The following is an 18,427-nucleotide window of genomic DNA, read 5'->3' as shown; positions in this document are numbered from 1 at the left end:
ATTTAATGGATTCAGAAATAAGAACAACATTGGATTCAAGAGCTTGCTTATAATTGACCTTTTCTGGCTCAATTGTTAAGGGTTTCTTTTTTCCACAGATCCATAGACAGGATTGTTTACAGATACACAGTTTTTAATGCTTTAAGATGAAATACAGTCTTACATATAAAGAGGTATTAGTAAGTTATATAAAGAAAAAATATAGTTCCTGGTAGTATTTGTGGTACCATACACCCGGGGTTAGGTTACACATACTCTGTCTTGTAGTTCATAGAGCCAGTAGCATAGTTAAACCGCTTTTTTTTTTCTGAGAGTATTTGCCTGTTGAGGGACAGCTTGGGTTGAGAAACTGCCTGTAAACTAAATAAGTACAGGATCTCATCATTTCTGCCTTTCATTGGGGAATACTTTTCAGAAGCTGATTTGATTTCTAAAATCAAATCTATTTAGAAAAGAATTCTGGTTTTTGTCATTCCTTTTCTAGTTGAGACATCATGGAGGCTAGAGGCTAGAATGTCATGAGTGTATTGACAACACAATTGTGTGTTCTTATTTAAGCCTTATTGTGTAACGCTTTTACTTTTTCAGAGTTGCAGAGGTAGGAATATGGGAGAGAAGCAGTCTGGATAACATGAAGGTGATGCTGATATCTAAGGGAAGGCGACTTGATTCTGTGGGAAGGGCTATACCTGATTCATCTATTTTCTAGGTAAGCCTGCCTTTGTTCCAAGGACTTCACCTGCGTTTTGCAAATTCTGGTAATAACTAGATCATGAGTTCTACTTATCTTTAATTTTGGAAATGTCATCTTTATTATTGTTAAATGATTGATGTCCATTAAAACAGTAATTTGTAGAGTAAAAGCTGAGTGAATCATTGGATCTTCACCATGTGCATGTCAGTAGATTTTAAGTTTTTCTGCCAAGGGGAAAATACATTTGAATCAATGGCAAATATATGAATAGACTAAGATGTTGTATATAGGAGCCAAATATTGAGTGATTAATATACATTAAAGCTTATGGCCTCTGTTATTTAGTTGGTAAAAAGTAAGTGGACAAGACCAAAATTGAGTGTTGAGGGAAGAACTTCATTGAGCATTATAAGGTGAACCCCAAAGACTTCAATCAGGTCCTTGATTTTAATTCAGTTACACTTCCTCCTGTCAGCCATGAAGTATTTGTATTGTGACACTGATCATTCAGTTTGTCTGAACAAGAGGAAAATAATATATGTGTAAAATAGCAGGTCAAGGCACTTTAAACAAAATCAGTTCTCTATTCCAAAAAATGGCTTACCTCCATATCCATTAAAAAAAAGCAACTTGGGCACCTGGGTGGCTCAGTTGGTTAAGCAACTGCCCTCGGCTCAGGTCATGATCCCGGAGTCCTGGGATCGAGTCCCACATCAGGCTCCCAGCTCCATGGGGAGTCTGCTTCTCCCTCTGACCTCCCCTCTCATGCTCTCTCACTCTCTCTCAAATAAATAAAAAAAAAATTAAAAAAAAAAAAAAGGCAATTTGGGGGGTGCCTGGGTGGCTCAGTGGGTTAAAGCCTCTGCCTTCGGCTTGAGTCATGATCCCTGCAATCGAGCCCTGCATGGGGCTCTCTGCTCAGCAGGGAGCCTGCTTCCTCCTCTTTCTCTCTCCCTCTCTCTCTGCCTACTTGTGGTCTCTGTCAAATAAATAAAATAAAATCTTAAAAAAAAAAAAAAAGCAATTCGGTCAGTGATGGATGTATGCACTTGTTTAATATCATGGAAAAAACATGGTGGGAATAATTCCATAGTGTTCTTAGTTTTCAGATAATAATAAAGCTTAAATACTTGTAAGAAGTGTATTGGAGAAATAATTATTAGATTTATTGTAGATTTTCTAAGATACACGGTTTAATGAATCTTCTGAAAGAATCAGAAGTTAAACACCTATTTGAATATATCACAAAATTGCCAATAAATAGTGGTGAGAGTTTTGCTAATGAGACATAATATTTTATGAATAAGACAACTTAATAGTCATTTTCAGTACATACAATGGACGTGGTGAAACCAAGTCCATTTAAAAAATAAGTGCTGTAGGTTTTTAATTAGAGAAGTCAGATTCTTACGGATTATTACATCTCACTCTAAATAGTGGGTATAACCTTTTGAAAAAACAGTTTTTGAAGTCTGAACTGTCTTTGCAGTTTCGCATAAAGAACACTGTAGTGGATATAAATTGGGTGTTTTGGTGGGGAGGAGGGATAAGTTGGAGGCTACTCTCTGTTTGTATTTGTAAATAATGTTTTAAATCTGAAATCTGTTCTACAGATTTGAGTATGAGCACAGTTGAAGAGGATTCTGACACAGTAACAGTAGAAACTGTGAACTCTGTGACTTTGACTCAGGACACAGACGGGAACCTCATTCTTCATTGCCCTCAGAATGGTAGGAGAACTTGCTGATGTAGAATTGTAGATTTTTTTGAATTTCTGGACTTCATGTCATCTTTGATCCCTGTTACCCAGATAGACAGATTAGGATGGTAGAAAAGGGTTATCTCTTTGGATCATGAATTAACCTTGATTTATATTTTTATTTTTTTAATATATTTGTATTTTTAGAATTTACTATAAATTTGAACTTTCAATCTTGTAGCTACTTTATGAATGAGTACAATCTTATGAGCCTACAAAGATGATGATTGATTAACTGTAATATACTTCCTCTTTGATATCATTTGGTGCCCGCAGTGTATGTAGTACGTTAGAAAATATAGTAGTAGTCCTGCCAGGTTTTTTGCTACAGTCTACTAGAGGATATGACTATTTGAATAAGATTTAATATGATTATCTGTGAAAAGTTAAGATTCCGTAAGCTTGAGGCTTGTGATTTTGTTGTCACTTCTCTACTATTCCTTATTTGTATTTATTTTTTATTTTGCTTTAAGTTTATCTTTGGCTCAACCTAGGTTTTATCTTTTCTCATTCAGTACTTAATTTCTGATTATTTTATTCAAGAGATTTTAGTTACTACCTATTAAAATGATTCAAACTTCTTTTTTCTGAATTCTTTGTTTCTCACAGACACCTTAAATTTCACATGCTCGAAACTGAATTCTTTTACAAAATCCCCAGTCCTAGTTCTCTCAGTCAGTTTCATTACTTCGTATCCCAGATCATAAATGTGGGTAGGAATAAACCCTTCTCTCATCTCCTACATTCATTCCATCGTGAAGACTTGTTGATAGTATTTTGTTTCTTGAATCCATCGCTTCCTTTGTCTCAAGTCGCCCTTTCTTAGTTCAGAGTCTCATTTCTCACCTGGGAAGCCCTCGTAGCCTTGTAATGCATCTCCCCACTCGAATTCATCTTCCAGACTGCTGATGACCTTGCTCATAATACTGAGTAGTATAGTTTTGTTTGTTTAAGTGTCCCATGGTTTTCAGAGTACAGTGATGGACTCGCATCAACTCCACTTTCCTTTCAACCTCACTTCCTGCCTCATTTCATAGTTCTGTGTCCCAGCAATTCACAGCTGGCTTTTTTTCCTTACAGACCTTAAGCTTTCCTACCTCACTGTCACTGCAAGTAATTACTCCTAGCGCCAGTAAAAATCATTTACCCCTGGCATCTGTTCATTCAGCTTCTTTCCAGTTTAAGACACCTTCTCCAGGAAACCTTCCTTCACTTGTAGTCTAAATTAGCTGCCTCTCCCTTCATTCCACCTGCATAACTCTTAGAACACTATTTTGAAATCATCATTTTAGTCATCTCCTCCACTACCCTGTGAGTTTCTGGACAGTGAAGAGTATCTGGCATTGTTCTGTTCCCAGCACCTAGCACATAGTAGGCATTCAGTAAATATTTGTGAGTGATTTAAAGAACCAGCCCTTGTCTTTACGTGGGAAATATTTGTGAAAACAGGCCGTTAGCACAGAAGTGTGATGTTTAAAAAGTGGCACCCCGGTTCTCATAGTTCTTGCCATAAGAGTAGGAGCTGAGCTCTGCACTGGGGACAGAGAAGGCAGTGTCATTTGGAGTCCTACCCACATAATTGGGTTAACTGAGCAGATTGATAAGGTGGTTTTACAGTTACTGATTGGAGATTTTGGGTTTTCCTCATTGGTTTGAAGATTTTGAGATTTTTGTTTTATTTTGTTTCATTAGAAGCTGATGAAATAGACTCAGAAGATAGTACTGAACCTCCACATAAAAGGCTTTGTCTGTCTTCTGAGGATGATCAGAGTATTGACGATTCTACTCCTTGCATATCAGTTGTTGCACTTCCACGTAAGTCACCGTGTGTTAAGAACAGAGTTCCCTTTTGAAATCAACTTTTAGCTTGGGAGAGCTCTAATTGGCATTTCAGGGTAGACTTAGACCCATTATTTTTCTCTTTGTTTAGTCAAAACAACTCTTAACTAACATGTAATGAGTGGGCATGGTTCTCAATGCTTTTACATATACTGCCTATTTTAATCTTCTCAGCCTTTTTGTTTTTAATTGTTGTCATCCTCCCCACCCCAAACTTTTGTAGACGTTTTCTCATGATCATGCTCTCCCCCATGAAATTGTAATACCACAGATACACTGGTTTTTTTTAAGTACTGTGTGTATGTATTACTGTTTTATTGGTAAGGAGAATGCTTTTTTCACCCACATTTCGCCCAGAAGCACATTTGCCCATGCCCTCATTGAGAAAACATGCCGTAGAGTAGGTATTATGAACCCTGTTTTATAATGAGGAAACTAAGGAACAGAGAGGTATGAGAACTTGTCTAAGGTCATACCGAGCCATTCTGGTTCTTGAGAAATTTAACTTTGATCTCGGTATCAAGCAAAATCACATCTTCATCCTGTTGGAAAAAATGAAGATTAGGTTTTCATCATGGCAAACCTTGCCTTCACAAAGTCTATAGAAAAGAAACCATTTGCTATATTAGTTTACCGTGAGACTTTGTTCCAAGATGGTGTTAGCGTTACTAATATTTACTAATATTGCTTCCAGTGACACACACAAACATAATGTATTTCTGATTAAATGATCTTTCCTTCTAGTGATGATTCATATGATTTTTAAACTCCTGGTTTGACCATCATTAGGTTGTGATCCAGTCTTAAAACTTGACTGGCCTGTCTGAACAGATACAATCCTATATGGACATTTTCTAAGCTGGAATTTTTTAAAACTCAGATATAATTAATCTGTAACATTATGTTAGTCTCAGGTGCATAACATAATAATTTGGTATATGTATATGTTGTGAAATGAATATAATAATTCTAGTTAAAATCTGTCACCACACATTGCTACAGGGTTTTTTCCTGTGATGAGAACTTTCAAGATCTGCTCTCTTAGCAGTTTCCAAATATACCATAGAGTATTATTAATTTTAGTCGCCATGTTGTACATTACATCCCCAGAACATAAAATAAAACAAAAATATTTATTTTACTAAGCCAGAATTTTTGAGGGATTATTTTCACATAAATTATGACTGGTTAATTCATTTGGTTAAAGTATGTTCAAACTACAGTTGATATTTTGTTCTATTTTATGGTGTTAGACTGAATCCTTCACACACACACTTACTTAACTGGGGGGGATAATTTAGCTGTGCTGACCTAAAAGCTCCTGACAGCTTCATGTGGAGTCTTAGCATCATCATGTTTGGAGGACATTCTGGAACCTAATATTTATAGTAAGACTAAATTTATGAAACATGGGCTTTAAGTATTGTTCTCTAAATTGGTAAAAAAAATATGTTGATAACATGAACTTGGGAAAACTTGTCTATTAAAAAAAAAGTCACATAAAAACATGAAATCCTGTGTCCGTCACCATCACGTGGGACTGACTGAATGAGCATGTCATTGTTGGAGTTCAGGGAAGTAAATATCATTAGCTCTTAAAGATTTAACTTCAAATTTTATTTTAATAGTTAAGCTTTCATTATATGCTTTATAAAGCTGATAAAAGTTTATCTGTCTGGTCCTTAAAAATCCTCTTTAAGTCTCATGTTAATCATTCTGTATCACTTACTACTTCTTACTGCAATTATCTACCACCCCATGTACTCCATTCCCTCTTCACAGAACTCTTGGTGATTATTTAGATGATTGTTGCAATATCTTAGCCTCTTCTGCCTTTTGTTCTCCACACTACCTTGTTTATTTCTCCCATTACCTCCTTTGCTTTTACTTTGTTTGTGATCCACTTCCAGCACTGCTTCCTATCTTCATAGGTTTCTTCCTCTAATACTCTTGAATGCTTGCCGTCCTTTGCCCACTAGGACCCACTAATCTTAGCACTTTTGCATTGTTCTTTTTCACTTGTACCTTTTGTTTCCTCCATACCCAGCTGGACACATGGTTAATCTTGCATTTACCTGCAGATCCTTTTTTCCTTCTCTCACTTCATTACCCTTTAGTGAAACCATAACCCTGGTTAAATCTGCAGTTATTTATGTCTACACTGGTATAGCCAATTGGAAAACAGCACAAACAAGCTAAGTGATCCTACTTTAAATTCATGATTATTAACTTGAAGTGGGCTCATACTGTTGCCTGTCAGTCACACCACACTTAACAAATGATGTTTCTTCTCCCGCTTAAAAATGACTGATACATTCCTGAAACCTCCAGTGTTTTCTCCACCTTTGTTAATCTCAGCAGATAACCTTGCTTCTACTTACTGAGAATATTGAAGTAGTCCAGATAACTTTCTGCAGATTTCCACTACTACAAAATACACACCCACATGTAGCTATGTCTATACATTCTGTCAGTCTTCTAGCCAAAGCCAGCCCTTCGCTTAACTAGATCTCATCCCTTTGACCTGCTCAAGGACCTTGTTGCTGCATTTCTTCCCCCTCCTCTAAATCATCAGTTTTTCATTCTCCACTGGATCATTCCCATCAACACTACAAACCTACTCTAACTTCGTCTTTAAAAAGTCCCTGGGATGCCTGGGTGGCTCAGTCGATTTAAATGTCTGCGTTGGCTCAGGTCATGATCTCAGGGTCCTGGGATTAAATCCTGCAAAGAGCTCCTTGCTCAGTGGGGAGCCTGCTTCCCCCCCCCCCCCCGGCTCCCCCTGCTTGAGTACGCAATCTGTTTCTCTCTCTGACAAATAAATAAAATCCTTAAAAAATAAAATAAAAAATCCCATTAGCCCACTTCGGACTCCCATCTAACTTAAAGGAAATTTCCTTTCCTTTAGAGCAGAATACTTTGAAAGAATTGATATATTTACCTCCATTTCTTCCTCCATTCTTCCTAAACCCACTCCAGTCAGGGTTTCACCTCTTAATCATTTCATCAAAACTGTTCTTCCCAGGTCTCCAGAGACTAGCTTGTTGCTAAGTCCAGTGGTAACTTTTTTGTTTGTTTCAGTCTTCTTTACTTGAGCTGTCCACAGTTTTTGATGATATTTATCACTCCGTCTTCTCTAGAACATTTTGTCATTTGGTTTTCAGGGAACACATTCCTGTAGTTTTTTCTACCTCACTTTCTGTGCCTTCTGAGTCTCTTATGCTGACCTGTTCACATCCCCGGGCTGTAAATTGGAGCAGTCCAGGACCCAGTTCTTCTGCTGTTTCTGTGTTGTTTCCTCTCACTTTCTAGAATGTATAGTTTCAAATCCTGTCTCAGGTGATGATGCCCAGATTTATTCCAGTCCAGACTTTATCTTAATTCTAGATGTTCAGCCTCAAACTAGTGTGTTTAAAACCAAACTCCTGAAACTTCTTAAATTCTAACATTTGCTTCTTCTGCAGTCTTCCCCAGTTCATTAATGGCAGGTACATTCTTCCACTAGGTCAGATTTTTAAAACTTTCATAACATCCCGGACTTTACGGTTTCTTTCGTATTTAGTTTATCCACAAATCCTGTTGGTTCCCAAATCAAAATATATTCACAATTTGAACTACTCATCTCCCTTACTTGAGTTCTGCCCTGGTCCAGTCACCAACTTCTCTTACTTGGATTATTCAATTAGCTTCTTAAGTGATTTCACCGTAGCCCTTCCTGCCCTCAGACTGTTGTCTCCTTAGGAGCCAGAGTGATCCCATTAAAATAAAAGTCAGATTGTCACTCTGTGTCTTCTAGTAGTTTCCTCTCTGAGTGTTAAAGCCAGAGTCTTTACATTGGCCTTCAAGCCCCCACACAGTATCTTAATGTCCTTGTTCAGTCTTCTCTGGTCGCACTGTCCTCCTTATCATTCCTTTGAACAGTCCAGGTGTGCCCCTATCTCAGAGTCTTTGCTCTTGACTTTCCTTCTGCATGAAGTGTTCTTCCTCAGGATACCTATATGACTAGTTCCCTTTGTCATTTGGGTTCAAATCTTTGTTCCTTTTCCTGGCCTTTTACCTAAAATTTCAGTCCCCTTCCCCAATACATTCCCTTTTCTGCTTTAATTTTTCTCATTATTCATCAAAATTTGACATAATAGGTTCATTTTGTGTCTTTCCCCTACTAGAATATAAGCACCACGAAGATAGGACTTTGTTTCATTTGCTTACTGCTATCCTCCCGATACCCAAAGGAATACCTAGTATGTATTAGGTACACAATACATTTTTGTTAAGCATATATGGCAAGGAATATATTAGGAAATTAGATGGTCACATATTTTTTCCCATGGATTTCTTTCTTTTCTTTTCTTTTCTTTTTTTTTTTTTAATTAGAATCTGCTACTATTCTGAAGTTGAATTGTTCTTTTTTCTTGAAGTTTCAGAAAATGATCAGAGCTTTGAGGTGACCATGACTGCAACCACAGAGGTGGCAGATGATGAGATTACTGAGGGAACTGTGACCCAGATCCAGGTATAGTGAGTCTTTTTACTGACCGCAAGAGGATTATCCTTAACACATACCTTAGGTGGTAAAATGATGAGAACATAATTTGTCTGACAAAGGACAGAATTGAGGTAAGACTTATTATTTTCATTCAGGTTTCCAGTCCCCACTTATACGACTCTCAGAACAGTAGGCAAAGATAGTTTGAAAATTCATTCCCTGTAGGGTGGTTCACATCTGTTGAGACAGATGGTGCACGTGCATTCTTTAGCTACATAGGATGATCTCACTTGAGCTATTAAATAAGCTTAAATCTTATCTTACCAGTTATATAAGATATTGGTGTAAAGCTTTTTAAGTGTTACCCAGCAGTATCTCTGGTGACTGATTTAGAAGGGCTACATATGTGTTGCGTTCTAGTATGAATGGAAGCTATTCATTTCACATAGATTTTAATTTTAACAGTTGTAGTCCCTTTTGGTCCTTCTCGGATTAAGATATATTTTACTGAGTTAAGTGGTTGGATAACAAGCAGGGCCTACTGCTTTCCTTTCATGTGAACTTCTTTGTATCTTATATATGACTTCTGTCTGGGAAGTGTAATCAAAATTCTTTGCTCTCTTAGATAGCCTGGAGCTTAAATCTGTTTTACTTTAAAGTTAATGTCTGGCTGATTGTGCCTTTCTTTTTAGTATCTTGTCCTTTTGCTTCATTTCTTTATTTAATAACATATTTTTGAAGTGGATAATAGAGACATTAGGTCATTATTTTTCCAATGACCCTTCAGTTAAGTGTAAGAGGTATGAGTTGACACATAACATCAAGGAGTGAGGAAATCTTGGGTGGGTGCATTGTGAACCTTCTTCACAGGGAGCTTCACAGTGGGTCTAGAATGACAGGATTTCTAGAGGAGTGAGTCTTTCATGTACATCAAACAGTTTTGAGCCTGCCTAGAGATCCTCATAATCTGCTCTTGGATTTGAGTGGGTGATTTGGACAAGAATTTTTTCTAAGTCCTCTGAAGCTATAGAACACATTCTTCAAAACTGGGCTTGTCAGATTCATTTCCAATTCAAAGACTGTATAGTCTCACTTTGCTTCGTTTTCAGCACAGTAAAAATAGCTGTGTATATATACATGTGTGATTTGGTTTACAACCCGTTTGTTGAAAGGTTGGGCAATGGCAGTGTGAGTTAGACAAATTATAGGGTTGTTTTGTTTGGGTTTTCTTAAAAGTTAATGAGCTATAATTTGATATTAGCCTCCTGGTTTGTTATTACCGTTTTAGTGTATGAAAAACGTTTAATAATTTCTAATACTTGTTTCATAAAAATACCATTAGGTTGTGAGTGAAAGCATAGTTCAGAGTTCAGAACGAGCCTGCTTTTTGCGGTGTCCTGTGCCAAAGCAGGTGTAACTGTTTCACATACTGCTGTAGTTAATGTACTGTCCATTTCAGCATTGGAGCTAGCAGGAAAGATAATTAGAAACTCAAAAATTTCCCAATATTTACAGTGTTTTGTGGCTACAAGAGGTATTTGTTGGGGGAATTATTTAGATTTCCAAGGCTGTGTATGTTAGACATAAAACCCTACAACCACACCAACTCAGAAAGGCTGCATTTCAAAAACGGCAGCATACTAAACATATCTGAGTAATTTTTTAAAAATGAGTATATAAAGTAGTGAAAAATGGGGGTAAAAATACTGTAAAACTTAATAATATATATATACTAAGTATAGTTAGACATCCTTTGAGGAACCTAAGTCATCTACAATACTCAATTCATTGCTATCGGACAGTGTTAAGTTTTACTGCTAAAATTTAATAACTATTGGCTTCATTTGATGGCTGTTTACATGTTTACCATTTACATGTTTAGTCTTTGTAAGTAGTAATTGTATTTCTTCATCAGGGTAATTTGAGACAAAGAGCATTAGGTTTTGCCCAAAGAGAGCAGTTAATCAGCATGATGGGTATATTCCTAAGGTTCAAAGAGTGGGCTGTATATTTAGACTCACTTTGGGAAATGGTGATTTTATTCTTTGAACCAGCTGATTAATATATAAGAGAAGATCATCTCAAGAGAGTAGTTTCTACATTACATTTCCTAACAGTGGGTATTGTTTATATGAAGGTCTTCTCACAGCAATCTGTCACCCTTGATGAATAACCTGTGTCAAATCTTAGACAGTTGGGATGTTCAGAATACAAGAGGCCTTAGACATTATCTGTCTAGTTTGTCTCCGTTCTCACCTTTATAAAGGTAGCCTCTTGAGCTTTAAAACAAAAAAATCTAAAATGTATAACACATAAACATAGGGTGACAAAACTTTTCATACTACTCCAGTGACTCTAGCTTTTTGTCCATGGATTTAAGAACAGTGCTTTTTTAAATACAACATATTCAGTATTTCCAGATTAAAAAAACAACAGATAACGGTAGAAATGTGTCTTTCCTCCTCGTTGTGCTTCGGCTGTTCACTGACAGCTACCGTCTTCCCAAGCAGTATGATTTTAGTGCCTCTTGAAATTAAAAATTCAGTTTCTGCCTCTTCAAGAAGTAGTCCAGTGTCTGTTAGGACTTACCTCCAGCCGACGACATAGCTTAGTTGACCCACTCCGGAGACTGAACGGAGTTGAGTGGTCACTGGGCATGTGACTGTCCTCCTGGCCTGCCTATGATAGGTGGGCTTGTCCCTCGAATGGTAGCCCTGTTGCCACATCTTCCTACTCATACAATAGCTGCCTTTAGCCCAAGGCCAGTTCTCTTAAGCGGTTTTGTTCCTGCAGAATTTGCAAGATCACATATGTCTGTAATTGAAAATGTACCTGGTGTGATAATTGCATAAATATATTAAAAGCCACTGAATTGTATACTTTAAATAGTAAACTTTATGGACTTTAAATAGTAAACTTTATGGTCCGTGAATTATATCTCAGTAAAGTTACTAGCTTTTAACTACACATTTCTCAGTAAAGACTGCTTTAGCTGCAATAATAAGAAGTGATAACATACAGTTCTTTGAGAAGAAGGTACATTGATGAGGTTAGGAATCAGTTCTAGAGTCTGGCTAAAACAAACTTGTCAATAAACAGACCATGATTTTGCTATGTCTTCTGATTTGGCCTATTAATCCTTTAAATTTAGCAAGAGATTAATATTACAGATGACTATACTCTGGCAGCAAACTACCTAAGGGACCTGAACAATCATGACAGTCAAATGAAACCTTTCTATTTTATTATATGTATGAGCTTATTTTACATATATAAATAAACAGATGGCTTTAGATATCCTGTATTTCTTCAAGTAATTACTGGAACCCTAGCTACTATTCTATAAAATTCATGCCACTAGTACAGAGTTAACTTACTTAAATGAAGGTCATATTTTATTAATGCAGGCAGGTTTGTTTTCATACTGTCATAAAAACAGAAAAAAAATTGTTTTTCCATGGATTAGAGTTTTTATAATGTTTAGTATTACAGATAAAGATGAATCAGGTTGTATTAAATGAAGCTGTACTTTTTTTTTTTTCCTTTGCCTCTTCAAGATTCTACAGAATGAACAACTAGATGATATATCTCCCTTAGGTAATGAGGAAGTTTCAGCAGTTAGCCAAGCATGGTTTACAACTAAAGAAGATAAGGATTCTCTGACTAACAAAGGTAAGAAGTAATGTGAATTTCAGTGTTCATTGGAAAAAAAAAGAGGAGGTAAGAAGAACTGGAGTCATCAGGATTTTGAGGACTCCGTAATTGTAATTGAGTAGTTATAGTGATTGAGTTTTTGTAATTGATTAACTTTGGCTCTGAATGAGCCCATGAAACTAACATTTGTTTTTCAATTATCATAATTTCTCTGAGATGCAGTAAATCATAAACAAATGCACAGGGGTGGCATTTAAAAGATAGTTACTTCACATGGGAGTGGGAAGTCAAGTCTTTTCAAAACTCTTGGTCTGCTAAGTGGCTTAGAGGTTTAAAGTAAGTGTTTATAGTGCTCTGGAGTTCATGAGAATTGGTGGGGAGCTGCTACAAGAAAGTGGGGATTATGCTTACACCAGTCTGAAGTTAAGGAAAGGAATTGCATTCATCCACTGCATAGTAAATACTCATTATATTATTCTCTTGGTATCCAACATAGTATGTTTACCTTGTCCTAGAATCATTTGTGCATGCTCTTTTGCCCATAAAATTTATTTTTTTCATTGGTGAATTTTTTAGACAGTTTTGAGCATGATTTGGCTTTTTAAATTTTCATGTCTTTTTAGCATGCCTGTATTGCTCCAAGAATAAGACATACAACTGAGAGGAAGTAATAAATTCTTACTCTTTTACTTATTATTGTCTTTATTTAGTAGAATCAAATATTGTTGGGGTTTTGTTTTGGGGGTTTTTTTTTTTTTGAGATTTATTTATTTATTTTAGAGAGAGAGGAGGAGAATGTAAGAGAGGGGGAAGGGCAGAGGGCAAGGGAGACTGAATCTCAGAATCTCAAGCAGACTCCACACTGAGCACAGACCCTGATGCAGGGCTCCATCTCACGACCTTGAGATTATGAACTGAGCCAAAAACAAGAGTTGGACAGCTTAACTGCCTGAGCCACCCAGGTGCCCTAGGAGTGAATGTATTCTTTCTTACAAACCAGAGGTTATGGGGCACATGACTGGCTCAGTTAGTAGAGCATGTGACCCTTGATCTCAGGGTCAGGAGTTCAAGCCCCACATTGGGCTTGGAGTCTACTCAAAAGAGATTAAAAAGCAACTATTTGGGGATCTTTCAGATTTCAGATGAATAAAAAATTAGCTACATTTTGTTCCCATAGATAATTTAATCATAAAGCAAATTTGCAGTATTTTATTCCTCTTGAGGGATAACATTTTCTTTTCTTTCTTTTTTTTTTTTTTTAAAGATTTTATTTATTTATTTGATAGAGAGAGATCACAAGTAGACAGAGAGGCAGGCACAGAGAGAGAGAGGGAAGCAGGCTCGCTGCTGAGCAGAGAGCCCGATGCGGGACTCGATCCCAGGACCCTGAGATCATGACCTGAGCCGAAGGCAGGGGCTTAACCCACTGAGCCACCCAGGCACCCCGAGGGATAACATTTTCTATAACATTATTTCTTTTCCCTTAAAGGACATAAATGGAAACAGGGAATGTGGTCTAAGGAAGAAATTGATATTTTGATGAACAATATTGAACGCTATCTAAAGGTACTTTATGGCATTTTTTTGTTTGTTTGTTTCACAAATTCTTTCATTGCCAATTGCAAAAATCATCAAAGCATCATTGTATGTACTTTATAAGGAGCTTTCCAGTAGTTATTCTAATGGATGATTGGTTAATATGTCATAGCTTCATAATTTTAAGGTGTATAATTATAGCATATTTTTGAACAAATTTCTAATTTTTAGTTTAACGTAACTTTACTGTGTTAGTCAACACCTGAAATTTAGGCAAAATCCTAATAGCGTCTCAGAATCTTAAAGCCCTGTCTTTTCAAGCAGCCTGTAAATTAGTTTAAGCTTGTATTGTCTAAAGCCTAAGATTCATGACTTCTTTGAGTGTATTTACCACATGAGTCTTCCCCTTTTTAAAAAAATGAATAATTTAGTTCATTTTTCTTTTGAGGCTTATATGTGGTTAGCTAAGTCATCCTTTTCATTAAATGCCTCTTGAACATAGTATTTTTGAAGTACTGGAGCTATGAATTGCTGTAATACACAGTGTTGGCTTTTTAAAAGCCAGCAGTTCATTTGGGAGTGTTGAAAGCAGGTGAAGAGTAAGGCTTTGTACCATGTGAGTGATACATGTGAATTCTGCATGAGATCAGAGAAGGAAGAGTATATTCTTAGGGTTAGGATGGTTAATGAAAAATATTTGGAAGAGCAAGGATTCGAGTGGAGTCTCTTTTTTTAAAAGATTTTATTTATTTATTTTGACAGAGATCACAAGTAGGCAGAGAGGCAAGCAGAGAAAGGGGGGGAAGCAGGCGCTGAGGAGAGAGCCCAATGGGGGGCTCAATCCCAGGACCCCAATACCACGACCTGAACCAAAGGCAGAGGCTTAATCCACTGAGCCACCGGGCATCCCTATTTTTATTTATTTATTTATTTATTTTATTTTATTTTTTTGAGTGAGTCTTAAAGGAAGAGAACTTGGGCTCGAATGGGGCTGGAGGGAGCATGAGCAAATGCTTAGCACCAAGGAGTCAAAACTCAGAGCACTATTAAATTAGCCCCTTTAACTTGAACTGAGTAATTATCTGGAAACTTGGCTTTGAAGTCCAGTCCAAAGAAATAGAACTGTCTTATAGGAAATGAGAAAAACTGGTAACTTGAGTTGAGTGAGGGATTGGTGGAGTAAGTCTGTGCTCTTTTCAAAGGAATTTTTCTAGTAATTTGTTGACCGTTCCCTTATTGGAGTTAGTGCATATTTGAAATACAGATCATCAGCATTGTTTGGGAATAGGAGGTATAGAACATTTATTTAACCATTCTCCTATTGTTTGATACTTGGGTGGTTGATAAAATTTTTCACTATTATAAATATATTAGTGCCTAGAATGTCCATATTCCTAAGCCTGATTTTAATCTGCACTGTTCCCGAGCTAAGCTCTGTAAACTATAAGGAGTAAATTAAAAAACTTCAGTTCTTTGTTAGTGAATAAATATCGTTCCCACCAAACTAATATTTTTAAGAGAAAGACAAATACAGTGACCACTGAAAGTGTGTGTCCACCGGCCACATAAACTTTAGTTAAAACTTGAAAAATGCTGCAGGTTTTATGTAAGGCAGTAACAAATGATAAGAACCCTGAACTTTGGGAATTAAGCTGGTTTCTTGTCTAGCGGATTGGAGTTGATGGTTTTCCAGGACCCCTTCAATTCTGATTGAAGGGCAGGAATGCGACTGATAAGAGATCTTTGAGATCTAAATCTTTTTAGACTGATTTGAGATCACTTGACTGGATGAGATAATTAAGGAATTTAGAGTGGTGGAAGAATTGGCAGATAAGCAGATGGTCGGTAAGGACACCTGGTGACTGGATGTTGGAGAAGAGGGAAAAGGAGGATTTGGAATAACTTCAGGGTGTTTTACTTTGGATGCCTGGAAGAATGATGAATGGATTGGCAGAGATAGGAAACGTCCAAAAAGACATACTGATCTTGGGAAAAGATACCTGGTTTTATAGTTGATCATGGTTTTTATCATGTGTTGCTGTTTAAGAACACTGTGGAGCCATATATTTTTTTTTTTTTTTAAGATTTTATTTGTTTATTTGACAGAGAGACACAGCAAGAGAGGGAACACAAGCAGGGAGAGTGGGAGAGGGAGAAGCAGGCTTCCTGCCGAGCAGTAAGCCCGATGTGGGGCTCGATCCCAGGACCCTGGGATAATGACCTGAGTGAAGGCAGCCGCCTAACAACTGAGCCACCCAGGCGCCCCATTTTTAAACCAATTAATTAGACATCAGATAAATGAAAGTATGATACAAGTGGAAAAAAGAGCAGAAGCATCTTCATCTCAGATATGGTCATCCTGCAACACAGTGCCTTTCATATATTTAGATTGTAAATGTTAGATTTAATTATTTGTAGAACTGGAATAAGAGGATTTTAAATTCTAAAATTTAGAAACTTGGGGCATCTAGCTGGCTCATTCAGTAGAGTGTGACTCTTGATCTTGCAGTCATGAGTTTACACCCCATGTTGGGTGTAGAGCTGACTAAAAAAAAGATTAATAGAAAAATAAAATGTAGGGCGCCTGGGTGGCTCAGTGGATTAGGCCGCTGCCTTCGGCTCAGGTCATGATCTCAGGGTCCTGGGATCGAGCCCCGCGTCGGGCTCTCTGCTCCGCAGGGAGCCTGCTTCCTCCTCTCTCTCTGCCTGCCTCTCTGCCTACTTGTGATCTCTCTCTCTCTGTCAAATAAATAAAATAAAATCTTAAAAAAAAAAAAAAAAAGAAAAAGAAAATGTAGAAACTTTTTCCTGTGAAGTTTTATACATTCCAAGGAATGTATAAAATGCACATCAGTATAATTTTACCTCTTTTTGAATTTATGTAAATAGTTTCATTCTCTGGGTGTTCTATAATTGGTTTCTGTTGTTTATTATTGTGATTTCGTGATCGATACCCTGTTGATTTTTTTTTTAAGCTGTATTTCGAAATGCCAATATAGATACTGTAAGTTACCCATCTGCAGTTAACGGTCATTTGGGGTCTTTTAGTTTTTTTGCTATTAATTTAAATAAATTTGATGGGTGTGAATGCCACTTTATTATGAATTTTAATTTGTATTCCTCTGATTACATACTTTTATATGCTTACTGGCCACTTTCTAGATTTTCTCTTTGAAATTCCTGTTTGTTTTTTGATCAGTTTTTTGCAGGGTTATCTCTTCCATTCTCTAGACATTCTTAATGTATGCTGGCTTTTTGTTTATTTGTCTGACAGATATATCTTGTCTCAATTCAGTAGCCTATCTTTTCCTTTTCTGTGGGGGTCATTTGATGAAAAAAGAATCTTAATTTCAATATCAAAATCATTTTTTACTTTATATTTTGCATGGTTATTTGGAAATTCTCCTCTCCTTCAAGGGCGTAAGGATATTGCCCTATATATTGTCACGTAAAAGTTCTGTAGTTTTGTCTTTCATGTTGATTTTTTTTTCCTGTAGCTCTGAGATAGGGTTTCACTGTTGGGGTTTTTTTGTTTGTTTGTTTTGATTTTTTGGTTTTATATGGAAGGCAGTTTTATATCGCTATGGAATGTCCGTCTTCTCCCAATCTACAGTGTCCATTTTGTTCCAAATCGAGCTTCCACAAATCTGTTTGTAGGTTTCTAATTTGTTCCCAGGTTCTGTTTGTTGATACTTGGCACTAGTATAGATGGCACTACCTAGAGAAATCACAGCATCTGATGGGGCAAGTCTCTTTATGAATGTCTTGCCCCTTTTTGACCCTTTGCTTAGAATCGAGTTGCAGAGAATGGAAAACTGTTGAAATTTTTATTGGACTGCACTGAATCTGTGCATCAATTTGAGGGTAATTAACATCTTTACAGTATTCCATTTTCCTATGGAGAACAGTTTACACCGTCTGTTGTAGTAGCTTCCTGTTTAATGCCTTTTGGTACTTTGTTTTCCTCCATAAAGGACTTGCATAACTTGCCTAAGATTTAGTCCTGTTGCTTTTAATTTTGGTGATACCATAAATGAGAACTTTTAAACTTTTTTTGATCTCTGTATAGAAATGCAAATAACTTTGTATATTGATTTTGTAATGAGAATTTGCTACTCATTTAAGTTTCTACATATATAACACCTGTAAATGATTTCTCTTTTTCAGCCTATGCTTTTTATATATTTTCTTTTATTAGGTTATCAGCAAATCCAAATTCACTAGGAGTGTAATTATGAATGTTCTATGTTACAAGTGTTCTTTCCACATCTGTAGCTATTTATACTTCTTCCATAAATTTAATAATTAATGCTATAATAATAATATATTTTTTTAATTAACACAAAATTCCTGGAATAAGCTTACCATCTGTATTGATTACTGACCTTCTCACACATTGTGGTGCTCAATATTTTAGGGACTGGGGGATCTGTGTTAGAGAACGAACTTCCCTGAAAAT

General features: G+C 36.6%; 1 protein-coding gene across 2 annotated transcripts in view; it reads left to right on the top strand.

Annotated features, from left to right (window-relative positions):
* The window catches only part of DMTF1 (cyclin D binding myb like transcription factor 1), a 45,658-nt gene that overhangs the window by 9,915 nt on the left and 17,316 nt on the right, over positions 1–18,427 (top strand). Inside the window, exons 2-7 of one of the 2 annotated variants that reach the window (XM_046020153.1) lie at positions 589–709; positions 2,308–2,424; positions 4,146–4,268; positions 8,711–8,805; positions 12,336–12,450; positions 13,922–13,998. In XM_046020153.1, coding sequence (XP_045876109.1) covers positions 2,316–2,424; positions 4,146–4,268; positions 8,711–8,805; positions 12,336–12,450; positions 13,922–13,998 — 519 coding nt within the window. In that variant the 5' untranslated portion in view covers positions 589–709; positions 2,308–2,315. The remainder of the gene's footprint in view (positions 1–588; positions 710–2,307; positions 2,425–4,145; positions 4,269–8,710; positions 8,806–12,335; positions 12,451–13,921; positions 13,999–18,427) is intronic. The other variant, XM_046020154.1, reaches the window with a different exon arrangement.

This window comes from Meles meles, chromosome 10 (assembly GCF_922984935.1).
Source record: "Meles meles chromosome 10, mMelMel3.1 paternal haplotype, whole genome shotgun sequence".
Classification (NCBI taxonomy): Eukaryota; Metazoa; Chordata; class Mammalia; order Carnivora; family Mustelidae; genus Meles; species Meles meles.
Note: the sequence above shows the minus strand (reverse complement) of the source record. Positions and strands in the feature narration are given on the sequence as shown.